Consider the following 26,450-nt stretch of genomic DNA (forward strand, 5'->3'; position numbering starts at 1 on the left):
GCTACGCCGTAGCTTGCTGCTACTTCCAACCCTACTTAAAATGTTTTATACTGTTGGTGTATTTTGGATTTCTTGGCATTAAATTAATAAAAATCAAACGTAGTTAGTAACTACGGCTGATGCAATAGCAGGGAAGTAGCTAGGCTTGAATATAAACTCCTATTATTTCATAGTAGCTCGGAAAAACATAAATTATATATAGAATTGATTTGCACTATAACTGCATGTACACATCCAATCTAGATGAAAGTCTAGGATCCCCCCCCCCCCCCCAAAAAAAAAAAGCGAATCCCGGTGCTCGAGTTAAATTTTACAACCCATAAAAATGTGGGAGTGATAGCCCGGGAAAAATGACGTCCTAGGAGCGTGTGGGGTAAGGCATCCTGGGACCAGCTGCACGGCCACCAGCTCCCTCTGATGGGCTCACCGTCACAGGGGCTACAGCTCTACGGTGCCTGGGGGTCGCCTATATTTTCCTCGGTACATTTACTTTTCACCAATTTCAATAACAGTATATCAAGTTTTTTTTTTAACCTTTGCAAGACTGCATAAATTAGAGAGAACTGCGGGATTATACAAGCTAAGGGGGAGCAACCCCCTTAATGTGGGGTGGAGGGAGGGTGGGGGTGTGACATTTATGGGCCTTATGAAGGCAGGAGAGTCATTCTAGGCCACCCCCACGCGCGCACCAACGCCCACCCCCTCACTCACTACCTGGGTGTACGCTACGCTTCACTCACCATTTCCCCCAGAACCGACTCCACCCGAGGTACCTCTGCCCACGTATTTGCACCCAAATTATTGCGCAGAAAATCTTTGGGCTGACGATATCTGAAACCCCCCATGATAACTATAGGAATGCATGATATTGAAACCTGCAAAATAAATCTTGCACGCCAGTTTAAAATATTGCTCTGCAACAGAGCTGCAGCTCCAATATACAAAACTCCCGCTCGCCTTGGAGCGAGGTATTGCAGTAATGGACCTACAAAAGAAGAAAATTGACTTTAAATATAATTTAAAAAGTGGCTTGATTTACTTTTGCCGGCATAAAAGATCTCCCGAAAAGTATTTTATTTCATATATGGCTTCCTCGATAGCAAAGGAAACTTACTACTATTGACAAACTCATACCAGAGATTTTCTTGATTGACGAAGTTCATATTCCAGATTATAATAGCTGCAGGTTATAGTACGTATGGTGGAAATATAAGGTGGTCTGCATATTGAAGACTTACCTGCACAGGATTAAGCTCCACGTATAATGTGGTAAATATATTAAGATTCGGTAACATAAACTTGCTAAATACGAGATGGAAGACTGTAGATAATGATGCAGCGTGCTGTGTTCAGAATAAGCTTGCGTTAAACTAGTACATGCAAAACTCATTATATGCAGACAATGTTTGAATTGTCCCGAGAAAGTTACTTGGCGATAGCAGGGTAAAAAACTATAAAGTCACAAGTTACTTGATCAGCCTTGAACCTTTATAATGTTGCCTATACGTGCTACTGATACTTTCCTGCATTCTTATTGCTCATAACTCAAGAATGATGTCTTCCAATTTTTGGTTCCACCCGTATTGACCGGTCAACTTTTTTTTTAATCTTAAGTTAACATGTTTAGGCGAATGATGTGCGTCCTGAAAGCTTTAAAGTTGGTCTCCCACTTTTCAAACCTGTTTGTCTAGGTCTCCCTGTTCATCGTCTGCTTCTTGCTTATTCACGCCTGGCCTGGGTCTGTCCGTATTCAGCCCGTCCCCCAACCCATCGTCTGTCCTCCAGCCCCTCACCCGTCTTACAGTACCATGGGCAAAATGAGGACGGTAGAATTTCGTATAATGTGAATACTAAATATTGTTCAAAATAATTTACTTGTGTGATTTAAGATTGTTGCTTGGATTGAGAGTCTGGGCGAAATCATTATTGCATGTTGGCAGGGGCCTTGGACTATAAGACGAATGGACATCACCTTCTGACTGAACTGTTGCAAGTTGCATATTTTCTACCGTTGTCAAACATTGCCTACAGCTTTTTCCCCAAATCCCTTTGCGTTTTATTTACATTTGATTGATTGATGAAGATTAAGCCACCCAAAAGGTGGCACGGGCATGAATAGCCCGTAAGTGGTGGCCCTTTGGAGCCATTACCAGTATCCAGTATTAATAATGCTTATACTAGAGATCTGTGGAGGTGCAACTGTACCCTTCTATTTACATTTGGGAATTGTCGTAATTTATAAGAGGGATTGGCCGACATTTGGGATCTTTCTTTCCACGTACCCTCGTCATCTTACACGTGTGTCCACCAGACCTTACCCCACGCACCCCATCGCCATCCCCGCCTCGCCTGCTTTCTCCTGTCTGCTCCCCTTCCTCTTGTGGGCGTGTACCTCTTGTGCTGCCTCAGGCCGCCACAACCTATTGTTGAAGTACCTTGCCCATTGTCTTCTTCCCCTGGTGATAAAGTTAGATAACATGAATGCAGGAAGACTTAATGCTCAGTGTACGCAGTAGCTGGATTTAGTAAATGCCAGCAAGGAACCACATTAAAATTATATTTTAAAGTTCAGATTTCGTGATGGTTGTTTTATTCATCTAGTTAAAAAAATGAAATAATGGATACATGCTTTTTTCTTTTTAATATAAGAGTGAGGTCAGTGGGAGACCGGGGAGGGGGTAGTGATGTACGGTGGCAGCGTCGTTGTCCTGGGGTGGGGGGTGGGGGGGGGTGGCGATCGACACCCCGACAGGAAACGATCGTTGGCATTTTACTGGATGCCTTTACAGTTTTCTTTCAGTGTTATTGTCCCTCCCTCCCTCCCTTGTCTATTTATATACAGTATATTATTTATATTATTAGGTCTGCTCTAAATTTTACATAGAGGGTTTCTCCCTAGGAGTTCTATGCTTACACATAGAGATCACACTAACGTGATGCAGCAAATGAACAAATCCACAAGGGCCGTGACGAGGATTCCAACCTGCGTCCGGGAGCATCCCAGACACTGCCTTAATCGACTGAGCTACGACAGGGAAAAAGAGTTGAAACCGAAGTTCTACTGAACTAACTGGATCCACAAACCAGGCTTTTACACAACTCCCCCCTGCACCCGAGCAATGTCAATAGGCCGTTCTCCCTCTTCGCCCTTACATCATTACACACAGAGAATGTCTGGGATGCTCCTTTACGCAGGTTCGAATCCTCGTCACGGCCCTTGTGGATTTGTTCGAGTTCTATGCTTTATAATGTTGCCACTTCATGTTGAGAATTTTTCTTAAAACTGGCACTCCTTGTATTTAAGGTTAATGTCTTCGTTCTCTTGTTAATATGTTTCAAGTAATAAGGTAGCCAGCCCTGGTATGAAGATATCCTAGCGAGGAATGCGTTAGTGTATCTGCTTGAATTAGCTTTTATTTGTAACGTGTATAAATCATTCCTACTATGAGTAGGAATGGTTGTCTTGTATCCTGTATTTTTTTTAAGGTCTTGTGTTTTTCATACCTTAGTACCTTGATTTTATCACTTTTAAGTCATTTTCTGCTGCCTAATCGAAACTATTATCAGCTCGTAGGTTTTCAATGTCTTCTACAGCAGTAATAATAATGCTGTTTCTTCTGTCATCTGCAAAAGATGACTCGGAGCTGTGATTTGTAGTTTTGTCAGTAATGTGAGAGTAAGAAAATGCAGTGGTACAAGGACTGTGCCCTGAGGTACAGAGCTTTGCACTGTCCTTGGACTTCATATTGTTTGGCTGTTACTCTTCTCATTCTGTTTGACATGATGTTGAATGTCCATCTGTGTGTGTGTGGGTGTGTTTACTATTTGTCTTCAGAATCGAGCTTTTAGCTCTTGGAATCTTTCCCCTCCCCCTCCCTCCAAGGAAGCAGCCATCTAACTCCCAGGTACCTATTTGCTGCTAGATAAACTGGGGCATCAGTGTGAAAGAAACTGCCTATTTGTTTCTGCCTCTCCCGGGAATCGAACCCAGGTCATCAGGACTACGGGCTCCGGGTGGACACCAAGTGACGTCCACTCAGCAGCAAGGCCAGTGTGTGTGTCTCTTTGTCTGTATCTCTGCTTTTCTGTTCGACCACATCGTGACTGATCCCATTCATTCATAAGATTTTATGTTGCTGGACACTTTCCCCACTTTCCATTGTGACATTTTATAGAATGAAACTCCCCGTTTCGCCCGAGGGCCACAAGTTACTTTCATCACATTTGTTGTTACTCCAGTGACGTGAAAGTTGGTAATGTGCAAGAATGTCAAAGCCAAGGATTAAAATTCAGCTGGGTGGATTTGACTCGTAATTTTCACGGTTTTTCTGGTGCATATCGGCACCTGCGACGGGTCTGATAAGGGTACTCAAGGTAGACGAGGGTACAAGTGAAGCTTGGTAAACGAGGGTACACTCAAGCTTGACTAGGGTACAAGGGAAGGGTACTTGTGGTTGACGAGGGTACAAGGGAAGGAAACTTGAGAAAGCGCTAAACCATTACGACTATGTAGCACCGACACGAGGGTGCAAGTATAAATAGCGGCAACAAGGTAAACACGGGGGCTGGCAATACAAGACCAGACGTATATTGACCAGTTCTTTGTATATGGGTTCGTGGAGGGGTGATAGCAGCAGAGCGGGTCAAATATTGGGTGTGGCAACAGGATATGAGAGGTAAGTGTTGGAACCCCGCCAGTGGGAACCCCCATCCACCCTCTACTCTAATGCTGGTGACACGGCTCTCAACACCCTGCTAAAGATAAAATAAATCCACAAAAATCATGCTAATGTACATCAACAGGATTCCACCTAGTTCATGCAAAAAAAAAGTCTTTAATTAGAAATTAATGCTTATCATTATTGTTACAGTCGACAAATGACTTAGTCAAACGATGCTCAAGCCTGACCTGTAGCCGGGCTTGGAGTAGAATAACTCCGTCTTGTGGGCATTATTAAAGAGGTTGCAGAGGTCATTACAACTAACTTCAAGAATTAAAGTTGAATACAATTGACAAATGTAATAGAAATTTGTCGTCAACATTGTTCTTACGACTTTAATATATATTTAAACATGCTTTGTATAGTGTTGAATGAAATGCAGTAGATTTCAGCTGTTGTGAACAATGTAGTTTGTACTTTTAACATTGTGAAGTTCTGTACTATACAGTATTGGGTAAGCATTCATAGTCAGCCATGGGTAGTGCAGGCTGGGAAGGTGGGATACAGCTCTGAACGTTTCGCATGACTTCATATTATCACTTATCTAGTACAGTTACACTCACTTGCTAAGGAGCCGGAGTGCACAAGCTCTCGTCAGGGGATGCCTGCTGTTGCATCGGCTCTAATAGTGGAATTGTTCCATTTACATTTGATAACCTGCAAAGTCTTCTCAGTATAGGGCAGGACATGCGTGCGTACTACAATTAGTGGCATTGTAGTACCTAAGTGTGGTGGGTTTGTATAGATTCCCTCCGGTCTTGCATATTGTGGAGTCTGTAAAAAATATTTAAATTGTTGCGGGTGCAAGAAATTTTAAACCAGACCCTAGACCAGTGCGTGCGTTTGTGGGTGGGCTGGTGCGTTTGTACTCGACTAGTTGTGCTTGAGAGTCGAGCTTAGTCTATTCATATAGCCTATTCCACATATTGACAGCTCTTAACACCGAAAATTAGCGTTTTCTGACGTGTGACTCATTTGCGTCTCTAGTTTCAATCCGTGACTCCTGGTTCTGGTGTTCCTAGCTTTAAACAATGCTACTCTTAACTAAACAAGTCTCCTTTGTCCATTCCCTTTACGTTTTTGTTATGATGTCCTCCCTGTCGCTCCTTTCCTCCAGTGTGGGAAGGGTTTATTCTGTCTTATGACTCCATCACTTCAGCTCGGGAGTATTCTCGTTGCATATCTTTGGACCTTTTCTAGTTTCTCCTTGTCCTTTTCAGGTACGGTTTCAATGCTGGGGATGCATATTCAAGAGTGGGTCTCACCTTCGTTGTATATAGGGCCCGGAAAACCATGCGTGCGTGTCGTCGTCGTGTGTGAGGGGAGAGGGTGTTTTTTTTTCCTATAGTCAAGAGTTCACATAGTTAATAGCGTCAGTTTGGGCTTTGTACTTCTCGTGTGATCAGGTACCTTAATAGAATGACAAGGTTGTGCCCCCCACTTTCATCTTGTTACTTTGCTACCTTGGTACACGTTGTGTAGAATGTGTCGTCGTCTGTGGTGGATGTCGGTGGCTGGCGACACGAGCTAGAGCGGGTTATGTTGGTTGGTGAGGAGTCGACCTGGAGGGAGGTGAGAGGCGGTGGGAAAGGTGTAGAGATCTGCCTCCAGTGATCCCCCGGGGGGTATTAATATCGCTCCTGCTCCTGCCTCACGCACCCTTAATGTTTTTTCTCCTCTCGTAAAGATGCTCATTATGGAGTTGAGCAGTTTTTAGTGCTCTTTACCCAACCCATTTGTCACCACCCCACCACCTCCCTTCCCTCCCCTTTAGTCTGGCATCCCTGTCTCGTCCTCAACCCCTCACTAACGTGATTTACCCTTACCCACGAGGGGTTTAGTTTTTCTACAATGGTTTCCTTGACTAGACTGCCTAGTGGTCATAAAAGTTCTGATTAAAACCCCCCATAAGACACCCCTCACCTTTGGAGCACTTACGTCATTCAAATCTCGATAAATTAAATTTGTTTGTAGGCATGAGGTTATCTTGATGATTTCGGGGCTTTTAGTGTCCCTGCGGCCCGGTCCTCGGCCAGGCCTCCACCCCCAGGAAGCAGCCCGTGACAGCTGACTAACACCCAGGTACCTATTTTACTGCTAGGTAACAGGGGCATAGGGTGAAAGAAACTCTGCCCATTGTTTCTCGTCGGTGCCTGTGATCGAACCCAGGACCACAGGATCCCGCGTGCTGTCCGCTCGGCCGACCGACTCTCATCGGTCTCTGGTGAAGGTGAAGAAACTCGCTACAAAGCTCTGTGCCTAAATAACCCCCCACGACTAATGCAGTGTTTGACGCTTCACACTGTTAACGCGTAAGTCGAAATATCAATTTTTTATTCTTGACACGAAGTAGCCTATGCCCCGAGTGTGACAAATCTTGTTTTCAGCGAGAGCTGTTCTCGGAGCCTCCCCCCCCCCCCCCCCCCCCTCTTCCTGGTGCCCCTGCATTGGCGCACAACAGGATGATCGATCTATTGTGAAGTACCTGGGCATCGCTGGGGTTAAAGTGGAACACCCCGCTGCCACCAGGACCTGCACGCATGCACTGTGGGCCCCTCACACTGCTACCAACCAACCAACCTCACCATCGGCACGAACACAACTCTTCGACCCAGAGCAACGCTCACTGGAGGCAACCATACAACTGCCTGTTCCCCCTCTTCAACTTTTCCTGCTTCCCTTACACTAGTTCGGTCATTAGCTAAAGTTATTGTTAGTGCATTTATAACGTACGCGTGCGTGCGTGTGTGCGCGCGCGCGCGTGTGTGAGAGACGACGTAATTACCGACGGGCAGTTGAAGGAACTTTCCCAAACACTGAGGCTTGCGAAGAGTGGTGGTTCATTCACCCCGAGCAACCGTAGACACGAAGATAGATTTGTTTTCCTTTTTTTATTAACATGAAAAAGCCAGTTATTTTACTTTCTCCTTGTTGCTCCTTCCTTCTTGCCAGCTCTCCTAGTACTCTTCTGGTTCCTTGTTACTCTCCTTTGTCGCCGGTGACGCCTGAAATAGATATCGGGTAGACAGGTTTTAGTTTAGTTCATTTAGCACAGTTCTAGCTCGCCCGCCATCCAGTAGGTGGTAGTGGAAAGAGTTAAGAGGTACATAATGAGCTCAGGGACTGAACCGCAAAATTCATTTGGCTTAGCAAGTTAGTCTTGATAAGCTAGTTAAAAATTGTAATTATATTGTTAAATCATTACTTTGTTTATGACCAACACATGTTCAGTCTCTATTCTAAGCAACTTTCTGGTGAGCTAGTGTAACAATGGATATCTTTACCCTTCACCCCCCCCCCTCGCCCTTTCTGCCCTCCACATCCAGTGTGCAGTGGTGGATAGGACGAGGCCTCCACCCCCCCAGGAAGCAGGCCGTGACAGCTGACTAACTCCCAGGTACCTATTTACTGCTAGGTAACAGGGCATCAGGGTGAAAGAAACTCTGCCCATTGTTTCTCGCCGGCGCCCGGGATCACGCGTCCAGTGTTCTGTCTGCTCAGCCACCGGCTCCCCCAGTCGCCCATAATTATTATCTACAGTTAACATACTGGGCGATGTTTAGCTCGGCATAATTGACTTGTCGAAAGTACATGTCAAGAGTCCCTGTGGCAGTAATTGTGATTTGATAACAATTTCTCGCTAGTTATGATTGGATTAACCTAAACAAAAAGGATGACTTAGTCTTTAAATATCTTAGTTTATTTAAAAGATATAAAAAAATTAAGCGGGCACGCTTGAGCAGTTTGTTGCACAAATTTAATAAAGGGGTGAGCAGATGTGAACGTTTAACACGGAGCAGCCGCAAAAACGTGGACGTTAATTTTCTTCGCGTGCAACCTGTCCTCTTACAAAGAACGTATGCGTTACTAAGGCCAAAAATTGTACTAGAAAACGGAAGCGGCTCGCGGAAGTGACGCACTGTCCCATTTTCTGTTTTGGGTCCTCTGGCTTAGTCTGTTAGGAGAGGACACTTTTAAGTTAATCGTGTTCTTGACGTTTTGAAACCATGAGGGGTGCATCAGTGCCAGTAACGGCATTCATCTTTTTGCCAGCAGCAGGTTGGGAGTGGGAGGTAAGGTTTTAAGGTGAGGGGTCCGCCGCCGATTCGCTAACGCCTGGCTAACGGCACGAAGGTGTTCACTAGACCACACTTACCTTTATGCTGTGCTAGGATAGTCGTTGGCTTAGTCTTCGTCTTAAGAGTGGCTACCCACTCTCACAGGAAGTGGGGGGGAAGCGGCAGACCTCCTTGCACCATAGCAAAAGGTCTGCAAAATAGGCTGGCGTGCCCCCGCAAGCAGTTAGTGTTTTATAAGGTGAAGTGGCGAGACCTGCGAAGATGGTGTTAGTTAAAGACGTTAGTTCATTAACGACGGTGGGACGTTATTAGCGGCTGTTAGGTGATTTATGAAGATTAAGCCACCCTCGAGGTGGCACGGGCATGAACGCCCGTAATGCTGTTAGGTGAAACATTCAGGTATTTTGTACAGGCAGCTACGAGGTGGTGTACACCGTCCGTCAGCATCTGGTAGTGCAGTGTTTGATAAATCTTGCAAATGATGATTATGGCGCGTGATGGGCTCCATCAACCTATGGGAATGCATTTACAATTCCGAAGGTTGAAATTAGCACACTTACCCCTATCTCGTAAATATTTCCCTCCGTGTTAGTGTTTGCACCTCGCCCGACTGAGGGAGTTTTTTTCTACTAGAAGTCTTGCTTATCCTTACCTGTTGGACCCTCCCAGTGTCCCGAGTTGCCTTGGGGGCGTTCAGTTTCCTGTGCCTGGGGTCACTGCTGACCTTGAAGATGACGTTCCCCATGTTGGTGTTGTGGGGTTGATCACCAAGTAGATGGTGATCAACTTTGATAATTTTATCCTAAAATTTATATACTTTATATTTAATATCTATTTATATTCACTTTGTCTTATACAAGGGGGGCAATTTAACAGATGGCCCAGTACTCTGTACTTACGGGTTCTGTTTTGGGTAATTGCCTGTGTGGCAAAGCCACCTGTATGTCAGAGTGGTGTTAATGTAGGTATTAGCTAAAGTGGTGGTGCTTTTAGATTCAGCTACTCGGAACAATAAGTTGCAAGCAGCACGGGCTATGGTGAGCCCGTCGCACTTACCTGGCACAGGAGCTGTGCGTTAGCCAAGGTTGATAAGTTTGTACATAAATAATATAGACCGATGTTCATTGGCGGCATAAGTACGTGCGTAAAATTAAGCACTCTTATTGCAGTAGATATAAATCATTGATGAAAAATTGAATTAGTTATTGATAAAAAATGAACTAAAAAAAATGATAGTGGGGTCGTATTGGGGAGAAGACGGGGCCCAGTTGTTCATACTTAAACTTGGATACCTAGAAAGAGTTCTGAGAGTTCTACTCTCCTTATGTGAGGTACTTTTGTATTATTTTGATTACAGTTTGTCCCCACAATTGGCTATAAATTGTTTTAAGCCAGTGGCAGGTAAGGCATGTGGTAATCCCTGATCGAGGGTGGTGCCTAGGCTTGCTCGACAAGGCTGCTGACATGGCTGCTGGCGTATGCATCACAGGCTGTCATCCAAGCAGCATACGGTAAACAATCCCAGCTTGTTTATTTAAGGAGTATAAACATTGATCACGAGATGCTCCTTGCTAGTTAGGGGGGATAATAATCCGATTATAGTTAGATTGCGCGTTTTAGTTGCCAGAGGTTGTGGCTAAGTAGTGTTATTTAAATATTTTTCGGTTCATTTTCGTGTGAAAATTCCGTAGTGTGGAATTATTTCACTTATACTTGACTAAGGACGGTATTAGGGAAATTAATCTATTCCAAAGATATAGTTTACCTCTGCGAGCGTTGTGTTGGCTTGTTACTCTCGCCCAGGTTTAACCAGATGCGAAAGGGTAAAAGAAACCTTTTAACCAGATGTGTGTATTGAAAGAGGGGCGTCAGAGGTAGAATTACTGGACGACAGAGCCAGAGTACATGGGTGGCATTGTGTGCAACTGATTCTGCTTCAGTGGAAACCTCGGAAACTGCTCCTGATATCTTTAGATATATTCAAATTCTCACTATGACAACTTAAGCTTGAACTACACTGTTAGTGGGCATTGTTCCGACATTGATATTAAAACATTAGTGGGACTTCAGCACACTTGTCTCCCTTAAAATACTCAACGTGGATGTAGTTTAAGGATATTAATGTTTAAGTGTTGGTGGTGAATTATTGATGACATGTTTTTCTGGTGTCCCTCAGGTGAGTAGCGACCTGATGAGCGACGCGTGCGAGGCTTCTGGAGAGGGCAGCACTGTAAGTACCTTCCTCAAGTAGGACCTTACACAGATCCTTGCTATCTGCTCCTGCACACGCGCGCTCACACACTCACACGTGGACTTGTATCCTGTGTGTACATACACCCCCCCTCCCCGTTCCCTCGCTTCTCCGCAACGTGAGTCCAGATTCTCGAAGAGGTTACGCAAGTACTTACGAACGTGTACATCTTTCCTCAATCTTTGACGGCTTTGATTACATTTATGAAATAGTTTACAAGCATGGAAACTTCCCAATCAACTGTTATTGTTATAAACAGCCTCCTGGTGCTTCAGAGCTCATTAACTGTTTAATAATTGTAAACAAAGCCGCCGAAGATTGAAAAAAAGATGTACAGGTTCGTAAGTGCTTGCGTAACTGCTTTGTGAATCTGGCTCCTGCTCCTTAAGCAGTGTTCTTTGCTGTTTTGCCATTCAGCCCTGCTTCACCGCCCACAACTACCTACACACGCACGAAACACACACGCAAAACACACGCCATTGCTTTATATGCTTCTGCTCAGTCTTCAGCTTCTTTGTTTTGTTATACTTTTTCGTGGTTCTGGATTGCCTATGAAATACGTACCAGGTAAGTGTAGATATGTTGAGGGAACTACAGATAAGGACAGAATGGTCTTGCAGGTGGGGCTAGTCGAGGCATTTTAGCCGGGTAGTGTGTGGTGTTTAATATTAAACTTGTGGTAGAAAATGGTAAACAAAAATTGAACTTGAAACTAGTAGGTGATCAAAGGATGTGGGTGTGCAGTGGTGACGCTACAAGAGTTGCGAGGCGATTGTCTTATCTTGACGCTCGTAGTTTTTTTTTTGTCAAGTAAATTAAGTAAGAAGGCGGTGCCACCTTGGAGTGGTGACCGCGCCCCTCTGCCCTCCCACACGCCCGACGCCCACGGAGCGCTCGCCCACGAATCCAGCGCTCGGCCCCTCCACCACAAAGCCTCGCCCATGAGTCGTGTCTATATCGGGTTTCCGTTTTTAGACCTGGGCAATGTGAGCCAAAGAGCGATGTCGATGTTGTTTTCTATCTATATAATTAGTAGAAACTTCACTAGCTTCGAGGGCGGCAGGTGTGCGCTCATCATACTGCGTGGATGTGAGTGGCTGCTGCTGCCCTCCCCCGTTGGCCTCGCGGCGGCTGCTGCTGCCCTCCTCCGTTGGCCTCGCGGCTGCTGCTGCCCTCCTCCGTTGGCCTCGCGGCTGCTGCTGCCCTCCTCCGTTGGCCTCGCGGCTGCTGCTGCCCTCCTCCGTTGGCCTCGCGGCTGCTGCTGCCCTCCCCCGTTGGCCTCGCGGCTGCTGCTGCCCTCCCCCGTTGGCCTCGCGGCTGCTGCTGCCCTCCCCCGTTGGCCTCGCGGCTGCTGCTGCCCTCCCCCGTTGGCCTCGCGGCTGCTGCTGCCCTCCCCCGTTGGCCTCGCGGCGGCGGCTGCTGCTGCTGCCCTCCCCCCGGCTGTCCTCGCGGCGGCTGCTGCCCTCCCCCAGTGGTCCACTCACTGCTGCTTCCCAGTGCTGTTTGAAGCTACTCTTATTTTTAAACTTCATTGATTCTCAACCAGCTCCCCCTGGGAGTCGGTCTTTTTGTTAGTAAGTTATACAGGGCTGAATTTCAGACTATTTTTGTATGTGTGTGAGCAAATTAACTCCCGTGTGGATATATGGGAGAGGCAAGTGTGTGGGGGTTACTCCCGTGTGGATATATGGGAGAGGCAAGTGTGGGGGGGTTGGCCTTATCGCTCTGTTGGGAGGTTGGCGTTACTTTGAGAGCACGGAGCCTCATAACACGTGCTGTGTTTAGATTTTTGTTTGTAGGGTTAATTGACGCACTAATGTATTTACAAAATTACTTATGGTGCCTGTTACTGAAGAGACATTATATTAGGCTACTAGAGCAAGCAGGTCATGCAAAAATGGAACCGATTTCTTCGGTTTTAGAGCGGGGATAGTTGGAGTCCAGGAAATCATCAGAGTGATCTGTTGTACTCTGGTTAAGTTTTAGCATTGCTGTTTGAACGCGTGTTCAAATTAGAAATTATATTAAGGCCTCCTTTTCTAGTTCGCCCTCGAGTGCACCACAGTGGAGATAAATGCTTTGGCGTCATTGTTAAAACATGTAGTGGAGCTCGTACACATGCGTATGCGATAAAAATTTCCAAATGACTAAAGGCAGCGACATTTAGCATGTGGGAGAGTTTGACAGAACTGTAAACAAATAGTCAGTCAACCATTAAAAGCTTGCCATGGGATTTAAGCAGCAATTTGTCCATCCAGGTTTTTAAATTGCGTGAAGGGGTTGTGAGGGGTATTCGCGTGACTGCCTGAGCGTGTACCTGATGTGGACAGGCAGCGCACAAGATAAAAACAGCTCTCATTTATGTTTGCCCGACCCACAACAATGGGTGGACAAGCTGGGGGCCGGACCACTGCTCCCCTCACTCACCTCCTCCTAATTTTCAGCGCTGCTTTTTGCTCTTTATAATTTTGGGGTTTTGCTGTTATAACGTGAGTATTTTTCCTTGGACATTTTAAAAACGCATTTTGCATATTGATGATTCTTATCTTTTAAAAAATAATGAACGTATGGAATCCATCTTGTTACCTGGTTGATTGGGTTCTGGGAGTTGTTCTACTCCCCAAGCCCGGCCCGTGGCCAGGCTTGACTTGATCTTAAATTGGCATATAGTGGTAACGTGGCTTGTTAGGGCAGTAGGTATCGTGAGTGGTTGTAGCCAGTATCGTCGACTCCAAAGGGGGATTATTGCCAAGAGCCCACGTTTGCTCTGGCCTTTACACGGCCCATGCCCCTAAGGCGGCTTACTGTCCCTCAGCTTATAACCTCGGCCGCAGCAAGTTTTTCAGAATATTTTATTAAGTTCTCTTGGAGGTGGTGGTGGGGGGGGGGTATAAAGTTGTACAGCCTCCCCTTTCTCGCTGTAACGTTTTGTGTACTTAAGGTTACTTACGTCGTTGTTGTTTTTAGGTAAATTTAATACTTTCCATAGGTGTACTTTCAATATAAACTTTACCAAAAATTACACATGAATTATTTATCTAAAGGAACAACTTTGCTCTTTGTTGATGTGGACTCTGGTGGGAATTGGCAACGTTAAAGGGTGACTCCAGATAAGATTGTTGTTGTTGTTTAGCGCAGTTGCGACCTTAACGAGGCTTGAAGGAAGAATTGGTGCAGGAAGGGTTAAGCCCCGCCCCCCTGGCCCTCTTCTCGCAGCCGCTGGCAAGTGGAAGCATAGCGGACTCTCCAGCTTAGCTGTGGCCCGCGTCACCCGCCCTTACAAGTGTACACACATACACAGCTGTTGCCGTCAGGAGACCATGACACACCTCATTGCATAGGTTTTGATAAGCTGTAGTGATGGAGAGTGCACCGAGGGTTGTGGGGGGAGAGGGGTGTAGTTGCGGCAACGGAGGTAGAGGACAGTAGAGATCAGGTGACGCAGCAGCTGCAGCGGATCAATGTTGTGTCCAGGTTCACCTGGGCGCCCATTTCTGGACGCTCTTATCTCGCGCACCTACGCTCAGTGTCCCGCTCTGCTCACTCTGAAGTATGATGTACACGCTCTGCTCACTCTGAAGTATGATGTACACGCTCTGCTCACTCTGAAGTATGATGTACACGCTCTGCTCACTCTGAAGTATGATGTACACGCTCGATCACTCGCTCAGGTTTCGACTTTTGTATACGAATTAACAATAAATTTAGCAAGCTTATATCGACAGTCTTGTCAGAAGAGCAGCCTTAAATTTTAAGACGCCCTTGTTTATAATTAAATAATTTTCGTAAAATATCTACCAGAAAGTTTATATGTACCTTCTTGTAAATAAATAACAATTAATAAATATGGGTAGGTAATGGTACAAGTCTCATCCTTCTCTGTGATTTTTAATCTTTATGGAATAGGATTATCCTTTTGAGCTGGCTTTATGAGATGGGATTAGATTTGCATTCATTATAGTTGTTGACAGTTTCTAAGGCACTTACATCCTAGATTCACCCAATGGTGTTCGTGACTGGGTGTTTCTTATTTCCCCAAAAGTCGGGCTGTTAACCAGGCCGCCTTATTGAAGGCCTGATGACCCATAAGGGGCATAACTGGCCGACCCCTCACAGTGTTCAAGAGAGAACTGGATAAGCACCTTCAAAGGATACCTGATCAACCAGGCTGTGACTCATACGTCAGGCTGCGAGCAGCCGCGTCCAACAGCCTGGTTGATCAGTCCGGCAACCAGGAGACCTGGTCGACGACCGGGCCGCGGGGACGCTAAGCCCCGGAAGCACCTGAAGGTAACCTCAAGGTAAGGTAACCCAGGTTGTAAACGCTAGCAAATGCCTGCCATGGGTACCACAGGGGTTTCTTGTTAATTTTGCTTGTAATTATAGACTCTGAGAGTGTACCATGATAATGACACGTACTCTCCTAGTCATGCGTGAAGGAATTGAGGTTTGGCTCTTTGGTCTCCCTTCTCAACAGTAGGGTTGACTCATCGTCAGGCACTGCCACCTTTTTGACGGTTAGCTCATTACATTTAACGAGCGGCCAGCATTAGTGCTCTAGCCCCGTCCTTACCTCAAGTTGGTTCCAGGGGTCACTGGCCAGGTCCCTCAAGGCGAGTCTGCTAATCCAGGCTGTTGGATGCAGTCCAGGTGGTTATGGATGTGTTGCATCTACAGGCTATCTTGAGGTTATCTTGAGATGATTTCGGGGCTTTTTAGTGTCCCCGCGGCCCGGTCCTCGACCAGGCCTCCACCCCCAGGAAGCAGCCCGTGACAGCTGACTAACAACCAGGTACCTATTTACTGCTAGGTAACAGGGGCATTCAGGGTGAAAGAAACTTTGCCCATTTGTTTCCGCCTCGTGCGGGAATCGAACCCGCACCACAGAATTACGAGTCCTGCGCGCTATCCACCAGGCTACGAGGCTGCTACAAAGTCAAGCCTGGCCCCGTTGGGGGCAGCAGAACCCACTCTGCTCCAGAGCCCATTCCAGGTAAGAATGACAGACAGAGGGTTGTTACAGATTCAGCTACTCGGAACAAGTTCCAAGTAGCACGGGCTATGGTGAGCCCGTCAAGTTCGATTAATGGGGTGAACCTTTTGGAGGAGTTCTTGAGCCTGGAAAGAGGTTGGCTAGTTATGGCACACGCATTTTGTTTTACAAGGAGGGGGGGGGGTTTGAAAGTCCTTGGTACATTTTCTTATCCATTGCATTCCTACTTTTCAATCGGTTACTTGAGATATTCTGCATTCACCCTATGCCCCTGTTACCTAGCAGTAAAATAGGTACCTGGGTGTTAGTCAGCTGTCACGGGCTGCTTCCTGGGGGTGGAGGCCTGGTCGAGGACCGGGCCGCGGGGACACTAAAGCCTCGAAATCATCTCAAGATAACCTCCCCTCCTCCCTAATCCCATCCCAAATCCTTATCCCTTTCAAGTGCCATATAATCGTAATGGCTTGGCGCTTTCTCCTGAACGTTCCCTTAGATTGGGCAACAGCGATATCATTACTAAACAGTGATAATTTCCAGGTACTTGGGTATGGTCAAAATGAACTTAAGCGATGGACTCGCAGTGAACATGAAGTCGACAACCCAACCCACAAATCTGAAAATGAAGAAGCGACGACGTTTTGATCTGTTCTGGACTTGATGATGATCCTGAGTCCCAACCCAATTTGTGGGTTGGGACTCAAACGAAATGCAGATGATACGGTACTATAGGTTGGCCTCCCCCTTTAGGTACTATAGGTTGGCCTCCCCTTTAAGTACTATAGGTTGGCCCCCCCCCCCCCTTTAGGTACTATAGGTTGGATAGGTAGAGTACGGGGGGGGGGGGAGACCAACCGAGCTTATCCTGGTGACTTATGTACGCGCGCACAAGTGGGTTTGTGTGTAATTACCCAAGTGTTGAGCTACACTTGGGTAATTAGACACTTAGCGCTTAGGTACCTCTCATCCTGTAAGTGTAGTTTTAGGATGAAAGCCACGTTCGTGGTGCCCCGTCTTCCCAGCACTCATAGTATAGTGCTTCGAAGCTACTGACGGTTTTAGCCTCCACAACCTTCTCACTTGTTTCAACAATCTACCACTGTTTGTGAGTGAATTTTCCTATATTTCCTCGGGTGCTTTGTTGAGTTGGCTTAAATATATAAGCTATTGTAGATCTATAAGCTATAAAATCTACAATCTATTGTTCTTGAAGTTCCAGATCTCAGGAATTCCTCCTTATCAATTGTATCGATTTCCGGTATTTTGTATGTAATGTTCATATAGCTTCTTTCATCTATCACTGGCATATTTAATGCTAAATATAAGACTAATGCCTCTAACCTTTCCTCGTAGCTTGTCTTTCAGTTCCAGAAGCTATTTAATTGAATGTCTTTGTACCTTAAGAACATAAGAACAAAGGTAACTGCAGAAGGCCTATTGGCCCATACGAGGCAGCTCCTATTCTATAACCACCCAATCCCACTCATATACATGTTCAACCCGCGCTTGAAACAATCGAGGGACACCACCTCCACCACGTTACGCGGCAATTGGTTCCACAAATCAACAACCCTGTTACTGAACCAGTATTTACCCAAGTCTTTCCTAAATCTAAACTTATCCAATTTATCCCCATTGTTTCGTGTTCTGTCTTGTGTCTACCTTATCCAATTTTTGTTACGATATGGGCACCATACAACCTGAGTGTTTGTCTGGGGGGAAGGGGATGGGGGCGTGTTTGGCAGGCAGTGGTGCACAAATGCGGTGAAGATGAGAGTATAATGGTGAAAGATGAGGCAGCTTTTTTTCCCCCACAAGAAATATGAACGAATTTGTGGAGCAACAAGCTGACGTATATCAGGAAGATTTGTACTGGTGGCGAGGGTGTGCGATGCGTCAGAGGTGAGACTCGTGAAGAGCAGTAAAGTGTGGGGAGCTGCCCGCATGGGTTCAAGGTGAAACGCAGTCTAGGTGCGGGCTTCAGTTACTAAACAGTAGTATTATACACTATTATAACATGCGGGGTTCCTTAACATTGGTTTGATTTGCTTGGGTGGATCATGATTCAGAGGGGGGGAGGGGTGTTGTCCATGTCTTTAGACGGACGGTAAACCCGCTTGGATAATGACTTGGGCTGTACATGTTGTTTAAGAATATTTATAATCTAAAGGTTATGTGCACTTTATTTATTAAAGACATTTGAAGGTCCAAAACGTGTGTGTTGTCCGGACGAGCAGGTTTTGGCTGAGGTAAGGATTCACCTGCCACAGCGATGAGAGTTTTAGCATTTAACAGAAGTGGCCACCAAAATAGTCGAGCGGTGCGTGTTTCCTAAATTTACGCGCAGCCAGTCTTGGCGTGCGTGTATTACGTTCATTTATAAATCCTTTTTGTGTCCTGGAATAGTCTTCTTGGCATTTTGCTAGCGCATGTTTCAGAAGAGGGACCGGTAATAGAGCAGCGAGGGCGGTGTTGAGGGTAATAATAAACCTTAGCATGCTGGGAATAGTGACACCCACCTCCACTGGTTGGGAAACTTTCTCCCCCCCCCTCTCCCCAATCCTCATTGAGCCCTCATTCCTTCCCCCCTTCATCTAAGTCTTCCTCCTCCCCCCCCCCTGCTTTAACCCATCCCTAGCCCAGTGAAGCGCGTAACTTGGCAAGGACGAAGACGCGGATAGTATATACGTATATACGGCCACACTGGCGATGGTTTTATGTTCCTGCCACAGCTTTGACTCCACCTACTAAACTGTCACGCATTAACCATGACTACAAGCGTGAACAAGGTGTTGACTTTGCTGGCAGGGAGAACTTATTTTTAAATAAAAAGATGAACTTGAGCTGCGCGGTGAAATGTAAACCTTAATAACGGACTGTAATCTTTCTAGTTGATTATTTGACTTAGTGGGAGTATCGCTGAACAGCACTTGACAGACCAGAACGTCAGGAGCAAATGGAGTTATATATGTTAATCAAATTAAACGCATTACCAGAAGAAACTCTGGTAATTAAAAGCCATAAATCGTGATGAAATGTGGTGATATTTTGCACGCATGACGTGCAGCTCCACTGATCAGGTTCCCTTTTCAGACTAAGAGAACATTCGACACGTCACTACTACTTATTGGCCGATTATTTCTCTACTTGTGCAACAGCTCGACTGTCTCGTGTTAGGGAAGTAATAATTCAATACTTTAAGAATGAAAGTAACCGCAGCAGGTCTATTGGCCTACACAAAGCAGCCTTTATGTATTCTATTCACCTGGGCTATCTATTATTTATAATTCATTATTTATATAATGAATTAGTTCATTATTTATAGCCCCTTTTATATCTTCTCAAGTTCATATATTTGTTAACCTTCTCTTGAAACAATAATGGGATCCCCCGTAAATGATTATTTCTGTAATTTCTAATTTAATTGTAATTTAACAATTAACAATTAAAAATAATTATAACTAATTTCTAAATAACGACCGTTTCCAAAAAGTATTTACCCAGGTCTTTTCTGACTAAACTTGTCCAATTTATCCATTGGGCAACTCCACTCATGATCGGTATTGATCGTCGACCCTAAAACACCCTATTCATTTCTGTCGTTCTCGCCGGAATCTTGCGCAAAAATAAATATTAAAATTATTTTCCCACGTACTCAGAATGATGAGCGCAGTCCTATTGTCGCTTGATCTGCATATGATATGACCTACATGAGATTTTGCTGTGAATGCTCTTATTTTTTTTAAATATTTCGATAATGTACATGACTGCATAGCTCGCCAAACAGTGATTGGGTTAGCGTACGTAAAGCAGTCTAAAATACTGCTCTCTTGTAGAACAGTCTTATGCAGATCGATGTTTTAGTGGTCTTGAAAAAATTGGGGAAAGTGCTGCTACTGCATATTGTCAGATGTGCTTAACTCTGCAGTGCATCTCTGTGACCACTTTGGCACCCTTGAGTAATTTATGTGAATTCTAAGGCGATAAATTGCAGTGGTGACTGCAAAGTTGCATGAAAGTGAGATGTAGTTTCAGGAGATAAGCTGCTGGGTTATTTCGCGCTAATCTCTGCGTCTTGTTTGTTGTAGCAACAGGTGAAGACCGCCAGCACCATTCACACGATATTCTTCAACTTACGGCTTGGCCACACTAGCCAAATATCGCCTGTGGGCGAGCAACAGCACGGATGTTGGATGCCGCCACACCTTGTATCTGGATGGGATGCTGGGAGTTCTTGTACTCCACAAGCCCGGCCTGGGGCCAGGCTAGATTTGAGAGCTTTGTCCAACAGGCTGTTGCATGGAGCGGCCCGCAGGCCCACGTATCAACCACCGCCCGGTTGGTCCAGCACTCCCTGGTGTTAGCCGTAACCAGGGCGACGAGGAGGGGTTTGCTGGGGGGGGGGGGGGAGAGGTAATGTATAGTTTTGCCAACAGCAGGTAGTGTTGTCGTGCGGTTTTTTGCTCGTGAGCAAACCCTGATAATTGATAGGCGAGGCATTCTCATCCATGCACCTGTTTGCTTTTTGACTAAATTTAGATTAGTGGTAAGCTTATCCTTATCCTTTATATTAAAGTTTAGGGGCTTGACGGCTGAGTGGACAGCACTTCGGATTCGTAGTCCTGAGGTTACGGGTTCGATCGCCGGTGGAGGCGGAAACAATTGGGGCCGTTTCTTTCATCCTGCTGCTCCTGTTCACCTAGCAGTAAATAGGTAAATGGTAGTTATAGAGCTGCTACGTGCTGCTTCCTGGGGATGTGTAACAAAAAGAGGCCTGGTCGAGGACCGGGCCGCGGGGACGCTAAGCCCCGAAATCATGTCCAGAGAGATCTCGAGAAGATTCTTGGATTAATGCAATTCCTTTAAAGTATAAACTTGAGGTGCGTAAATGTACGTCTTGTAAATGTGCGAGCAGTTAATTTGTGTGCATTATTAGCAAGGAAGTTTATACCAAAGTTTACTGGGCAGTGTTACTGGAACCTGGCACGCTATCCTTGCTGTTGGTGAGAACACTTCATCGCTTTCACTCTGTTTCTACTATCGGAAATTAAAAAGCAGGGATAACCAATTTATGAAATTTACCAATGAGGAGGATGGAATTACTGTATTTTTACCTACTTTGAGGCGAGTGGAATTGGTGGGTGGCGTGCCAGCCCATTCTCATGAGCGTTCCTAACGTAAAGAAAATGTCGCACTAAAGTGCCCTATCGTAATCTACCAGAGCACCCACGAACAGAAAACAGGACATTGCCAATTTCGAGAGCCGCTACCATTTTTCTAGTACAACCGTTTTTGCCCTTGGGTCAATTATACGTCAAAATGCGACGTGCTATTGGGAGGACGGGACGGGGGTGTAGTGATCTGACAGTACGGGTCCCACGCCTGCTGCAGGTCGCGTGGAACATAATGCGCTAATTTAGAGATAATTGTGGCGTTTTAGCTAGATTTAGTTTGTCAACGAATATGTGAAAGTGAACTCGTTAAGGGTATGAAGAACAACAAGACGAGGCTGTAGGAAAAAGCGTGGGAACCCATGAAGCAGGGATACAGGTATTCAGTATAACGTAATATGACTGCTTTTGTTTAACTTCCACTCGCCAGCTGTACACTACCCACCACCAAGTTCTAGATTAACATACAACAATAAGTAGCATAACATAAACAGGCTATATTTTTGTTATTAAGGAAGTGGTGCATTACATTGTTGTATACTCTACAGGTGTTTATGGTGAAGGTTGATGCCGCCTGCACTACACTGTATAGTGCTTCCAGTGTGTGAGAGAGAGGCTTGTATGTGTAGCCTAATCAATGCTTTCTTATATTGAAATTAAAAGTGAACAAAACTGAATTGTTGTGGTTAAATCTTACCTATTGGAATACATGTCCATAGCTAGAACAATAATAGCGTGCCTTGTCAGAGGAAATAGGATTAAATACATGTTTATTTTTGTGTGGAGCAATGGGAATGTTGGGGTAGTGAGGGTAATGGTGATGTAGCGTGTGGGAGTGGCTGCAGGACGTGAAGCTGGCCGGTAGGGCGAGCCAGTCAGCTCTGAGGGGCTGGTGGGTGTGTGTGTGGGGGGGGGGGAGGGGGTGCTACTGTTTATGGAAACAGTAGCACCGGGAGTTGATGTTGATGAGGTGTATTGGTGGTGATTTTGACCTCGCCCCATACTCCGGGGCTGGCTGGCCGGACAGGGCCGGATAGGCTGTTGGATCGGGTTTGTTTTCCAAGTTTTTGTGCGTGATTGCTTTTCAGAATTTTGCATTTTGACAACGAATTGCCGCAATGTGAGTGAAAGCAGCACAGCCGGCTGCCACGGAAGGATGCAATTGAGAAGTTGGATGGTACCACGGCAAAAGAGATTTGGATAAGGATAGGAGGGAGGGGGATATGATAAATTGAGCAGCGGAAGGGGATGGCAGCAACGTAGAGTTGATAAAAAGTGCAAGCGTAGGAAATTTTAGAAAAGGGGGATGTGGGGAGTGGGTGTAAAATGCGTGAGGCATTGGTCATCAAATAGTAATATCTTCTTTTTTTATATATCCACGTGTGATTTGTAGGTGGCATGTGTTGCCAGGGGGAAGAGGCAGGTGTTTCTGTTGTGAGTGGCTCACACGGGAGGGAGAAATGTCAAGGCTTTTAAAGTTACCTTTACCCTACTGAACCTGAACAAGCAGGTAAATGCGTGTGGTGAGTGGCTTGTTTCTGCTTGCTTGGGTTGTATTGTATCGGATAAAACATTAAAATAGTTTGTATAAAAATGGTGATAAGTAGTTGGTATTTCTCTAACAATGGGGAAGCCGGGCGAATGACTGGATTGGCGTTTGTGCTTTGATATCTTATTGCATACTAACCTAAGAGTTGTGGATTTATCTCATATACTCTGTAAAACTATTTGCGTCTTTATACAGTTTTCATGGAATTTGTCTAAATTTGAAGTCCCTGGAATATCCGGGAAAATGCCTTTCCATAACTGAAGCTTTAAAGACTTAGTCTATGCATCGTGGAGCAGGGAGATGGCTTTTATTATTGGGTTATTGTTTGGAAACTATCTCATGAGAGTTTTGTAATATATGCAATATTTTCTTACAACAATCCATACAATGTGAATTTTTCATCTTAACGAAATACTTTGATAAAGTTTCTAATTCTTAACAAATAATTCGATGAGATTTTTACACGAGGCATCAATAAAAATTTAAGGAATAGCTTCAAAATTAGTTTTACTGTGATTGTATTTAAACTGCGTGGTGCCAGGCTTTGTGTACAGGATAAGCACAAGCTCTATATTGGAAGTAAAACATTTAAACGACGTGTAAAGTGTAGGGCAAGGAAATCTGTACAACCTTTACGAGACGTAATGGAATGCGCACTGCGTGAAACACGCAACTTTTGTAACAGAAGTTTGTCACGAGCGTGTACTCATTTCCATACCTGTAAATACTGTATATGAGAAGGAACCGTGGGATATCATCCTTATTATTGTTGCACTAGGAAGGGGGGGCGATAGACAAGGTAAACAAGGACATTCTGTTTATAATATAAAAATGTAGTATTGGATCTCCCTCGTTGTCACTGGAGTGATCCCTTCTCTACCATCATATCTGCCTTGGCCCCCGAAAGGCGGGGGGGGGGGGGGGGACACATTCCGCTCATTTCTCGAGAGCTTTTTTTTTTTAAATATCAATCGTGGCATAACATTCCTTGTTTTTTTAATATTTTAACTGTCTATCGTGCAATTGTCTCGGTTTGTTGTTTTCTTATTTTCTTAGTGTCTGGTTCTCGACTTGTACGGTACGCAGTTTAAGATCTGTTTTTCATACAAAAATATTTGTAATTTATTCCCCATTGGAAGACTATTATTTGTTTTTGGTACTTTAATGGATTTTTAACAGACTTGTGGTGATCCCCCCCCCCCCAATCAGTAAAAGATGCCACGAAACTTGTGTTCCTGCTTCTTATCGGCTGTAATTATTATTATTAACATCTTTATTGACAAAATTGATTACAATTTTGCCTAATCTGAGGATTTCGATTAAATCTTATTAAAGTGAGGATAATGCTGGTATTCACTGTAATGAAGAGGAGCGTTGCGAGGAGGGAGATCTTCATCATTATAAAAGCCTGACCTGCGGATACAATAATTCCTGAAACCATTTGGAGTAACTGTAGTAACAGGAAAAATCTATGAATACCTGGTAACGTATTTTGTCCTTCGCGATTTGGTGGAAAATCTGCATTTCTCCAGAGGCAAGTTATTGTCAGAATGTACAAATATTATTCCCTTTGGTTGTCTTGCGACACTAGCCATGTAAATCTTCCAGGAATGCGCTTTGATTATTTACGACTGGCCATTTGGGTGCGGGTTTGGACGTGAGGTGGTGATGGACAATGTGTGTCGTCTCGGGTTGGTGACGACAGGGTGAGACGCGCACTCACTGTCTGCTGACGATGTCAAAGAACTCAACAAAAGGTGTCTGATGCATCACACACTTTAAAGCTATTCATAACTTTATTTAGCTCGACACAATGTATTGAACGAAGGAGAATTGACGTTTGAAGATTTTGGCAAAACAAAACTGGCTAAAAGATTTAAAAAATCATTGTCCATTTAAGTAAATGTGGGCTGTTAATAGAGTAGGACAGTATACCTGTAGTCAAAATGGTATAAAGCGATTACACACAGAAATCACAATAGCGTGATGCATCAAATGAACAAATCCACAAGAGCTGTGACTGTCAAGTTCCAAATATGCTCAGTAACACCTTATTCCTATAAATATATCAAATATTGCAGGAACAACAGTGGAGGTTTTAATTTTTCAGTGGACAAGTTTCAGAAGAAGTGCTAAAACATTTTAGTTGTAACGGATATTTGGGCCTGAAAGTCGCTGCAAGCAAACGTCCTTACCAATCTCGCAATTCATGGAGAGCAAACACTAGAAACTGATCTCGGGCTACCTTGTGTTGGTTCCGGGGATCAACGTCCCCCACAGCCCGGTTTCTTTCCTGGTTGATGTCTGGCCAACCAAACTTATATGCAGCTGCTCGCAGCCCTGCGTATGAACCACAGCCTAGTTGATCGGTGTATATCAAGCTGTTTCGCAATTCCTTTCACTTCCACAAGTGAACCTCGCCGAGATATACCTATCAGGTTTTCCCGCGGGAGTAAACCGTTCAGGAATACAGTACTACTGTGCTCTTGGGAAGCCAACCGGAGGAGAAAGTCAATTAGAGGATCGTTGGGAAGATATACGTGGTGCTATGTCTTGCTCTGCGTGTGAAGTAATAGTTTGTTTTCCAGATTAGCGAGTTGCTGCCGACTAACGCCTCTAGCCAATTGACGTGGGCTAGGGTGGTACATATGCACACAAATTTTAATGGTAGTTAAACGGGTTACTTCCTATTGACGGAGCTGTATGGCTCCGGTGATTTTTTTCTGGGTGGGGGGGGGGAGAGGGGGGTTACACATTCTCGCGTAGTTGTGCATACGAAGGTTGAGGTGAAGTTCTTGGGTTCCGTCTCGCCCTTCGGTAGATAGGTGTCAAGGCTCTTCAGTTTTTCGAAGATATGTGGAATCTGCCTCCCACTTCACTCTGGCTAATTACATTAACTCCTCTCCCCTTCTCCCCAAGAGAGAGCGTTGTTAATTTATATGCTGAAGTTTTCATAGTTCCTTATTTGTGTACCTCTACTCTTCCCCCCCCCCTCCTCCTGGTTACCTTGTGAAGGTTTCTGGGATCAAAGGGCCTGCGGCCCGGTCTCCGACCAGGTCTCCGACCAGGGTTCCCCGGTAGGTCGTTTGGTCACGAGGCTATTGCGAGGCTGCGCAAGTCTGGTCACGAGGTTGGATGTCGGGCTGCGAGGCGAGGCTCGCAGCCTGACATCCAACAGTCTGGCTCCGACCAATGAGCCAGAGCTCAATCCCCGCAAGCTCAACTGAGTACGTATGAATCACAGCCTGGTTGATCAGGTATTTTTTGGTGTGTGTCGGAGTTGTCTTGAACACTGCGAGAGGCCGGCCAGTTGTCTCCCCCCTCCCCCCCCTACAAATCAAGTATTTTGTACGTGATCATGACCTCTTTTTTTTGTTGTTGGAGTGAGGTTCTAGTTTAGTTACTATTCGTGGCTTATACGTCAACTCTAGGATTAGTCTGGTGGAGTACCACTCGGTTTCCTCTAGCTTCATGTTTAACGAGAAAATAACCAGTGTCCATTACGGCTTCATGCGCGTTGCTCTCCCCCTTCCCAGCAGCTGAGTGTTGGTAGCTGGTATTGAAGTAGGATTGTGGGTGTGAGGCTGTGGATGGTGGTCGTGCTGTGGCCGCTTCCCTCCCCAACACTCGTCGCTCGACAGGGCCACACATCACTCTTTGCCTTCATTCCAATTTAAAAAAAAAAAACC

The 26,450-nt window shown here is 45.2% G+C and overlaps 1 protein-coding gene across 12 annotated transcripts in view; it reads left to right on the top strand.

Moving 5' to 3' along the window:
* The window catches only part of LOC123774747 (heterogeneous nuclear ribonucleoprotein L), a 204,739-nt gene that overhangs the window by 44,434 nt on the left and 133,855 nt on the right, over positions 1 to 26,450 (top strand). For 8 of the 12 annotated variants that reach the window (XM_045769295.2, XM_045769294.2, XM_045769296.2 and 5 more), the window contains one exon: positions 10,977 to 11,030. The exons of the other annotated variants lie outside the window; for them this stretch is intronic. In XM_045769295.2, coding sequence (XP_045625251.1) covers positions 10,977 to 11,030 — 54 coding nt within the window. The remainder of the gene's footprint in view (positions 1 to 10,976; positions 11,031 to 26,450) is intronic. 12 annotated transcript variants of the gene reach the window in all.

Source organism: Procambarus clarkii, chromosome 68, assembly GCF_040958095.1.
Source record: "Procambarus clarkii isolate CNS0578487 chromosome 68, FALCON_Pclarkii_2.0, whole genome shotgun sequence".
Classification (NCBI taxonomy): domain Eukaryota; kingdom Metazoa; phylum Arthropoda; class Malacostraca; order Decapoda; family Cambaridae; genus Procambarus; species Procambarus clarkii.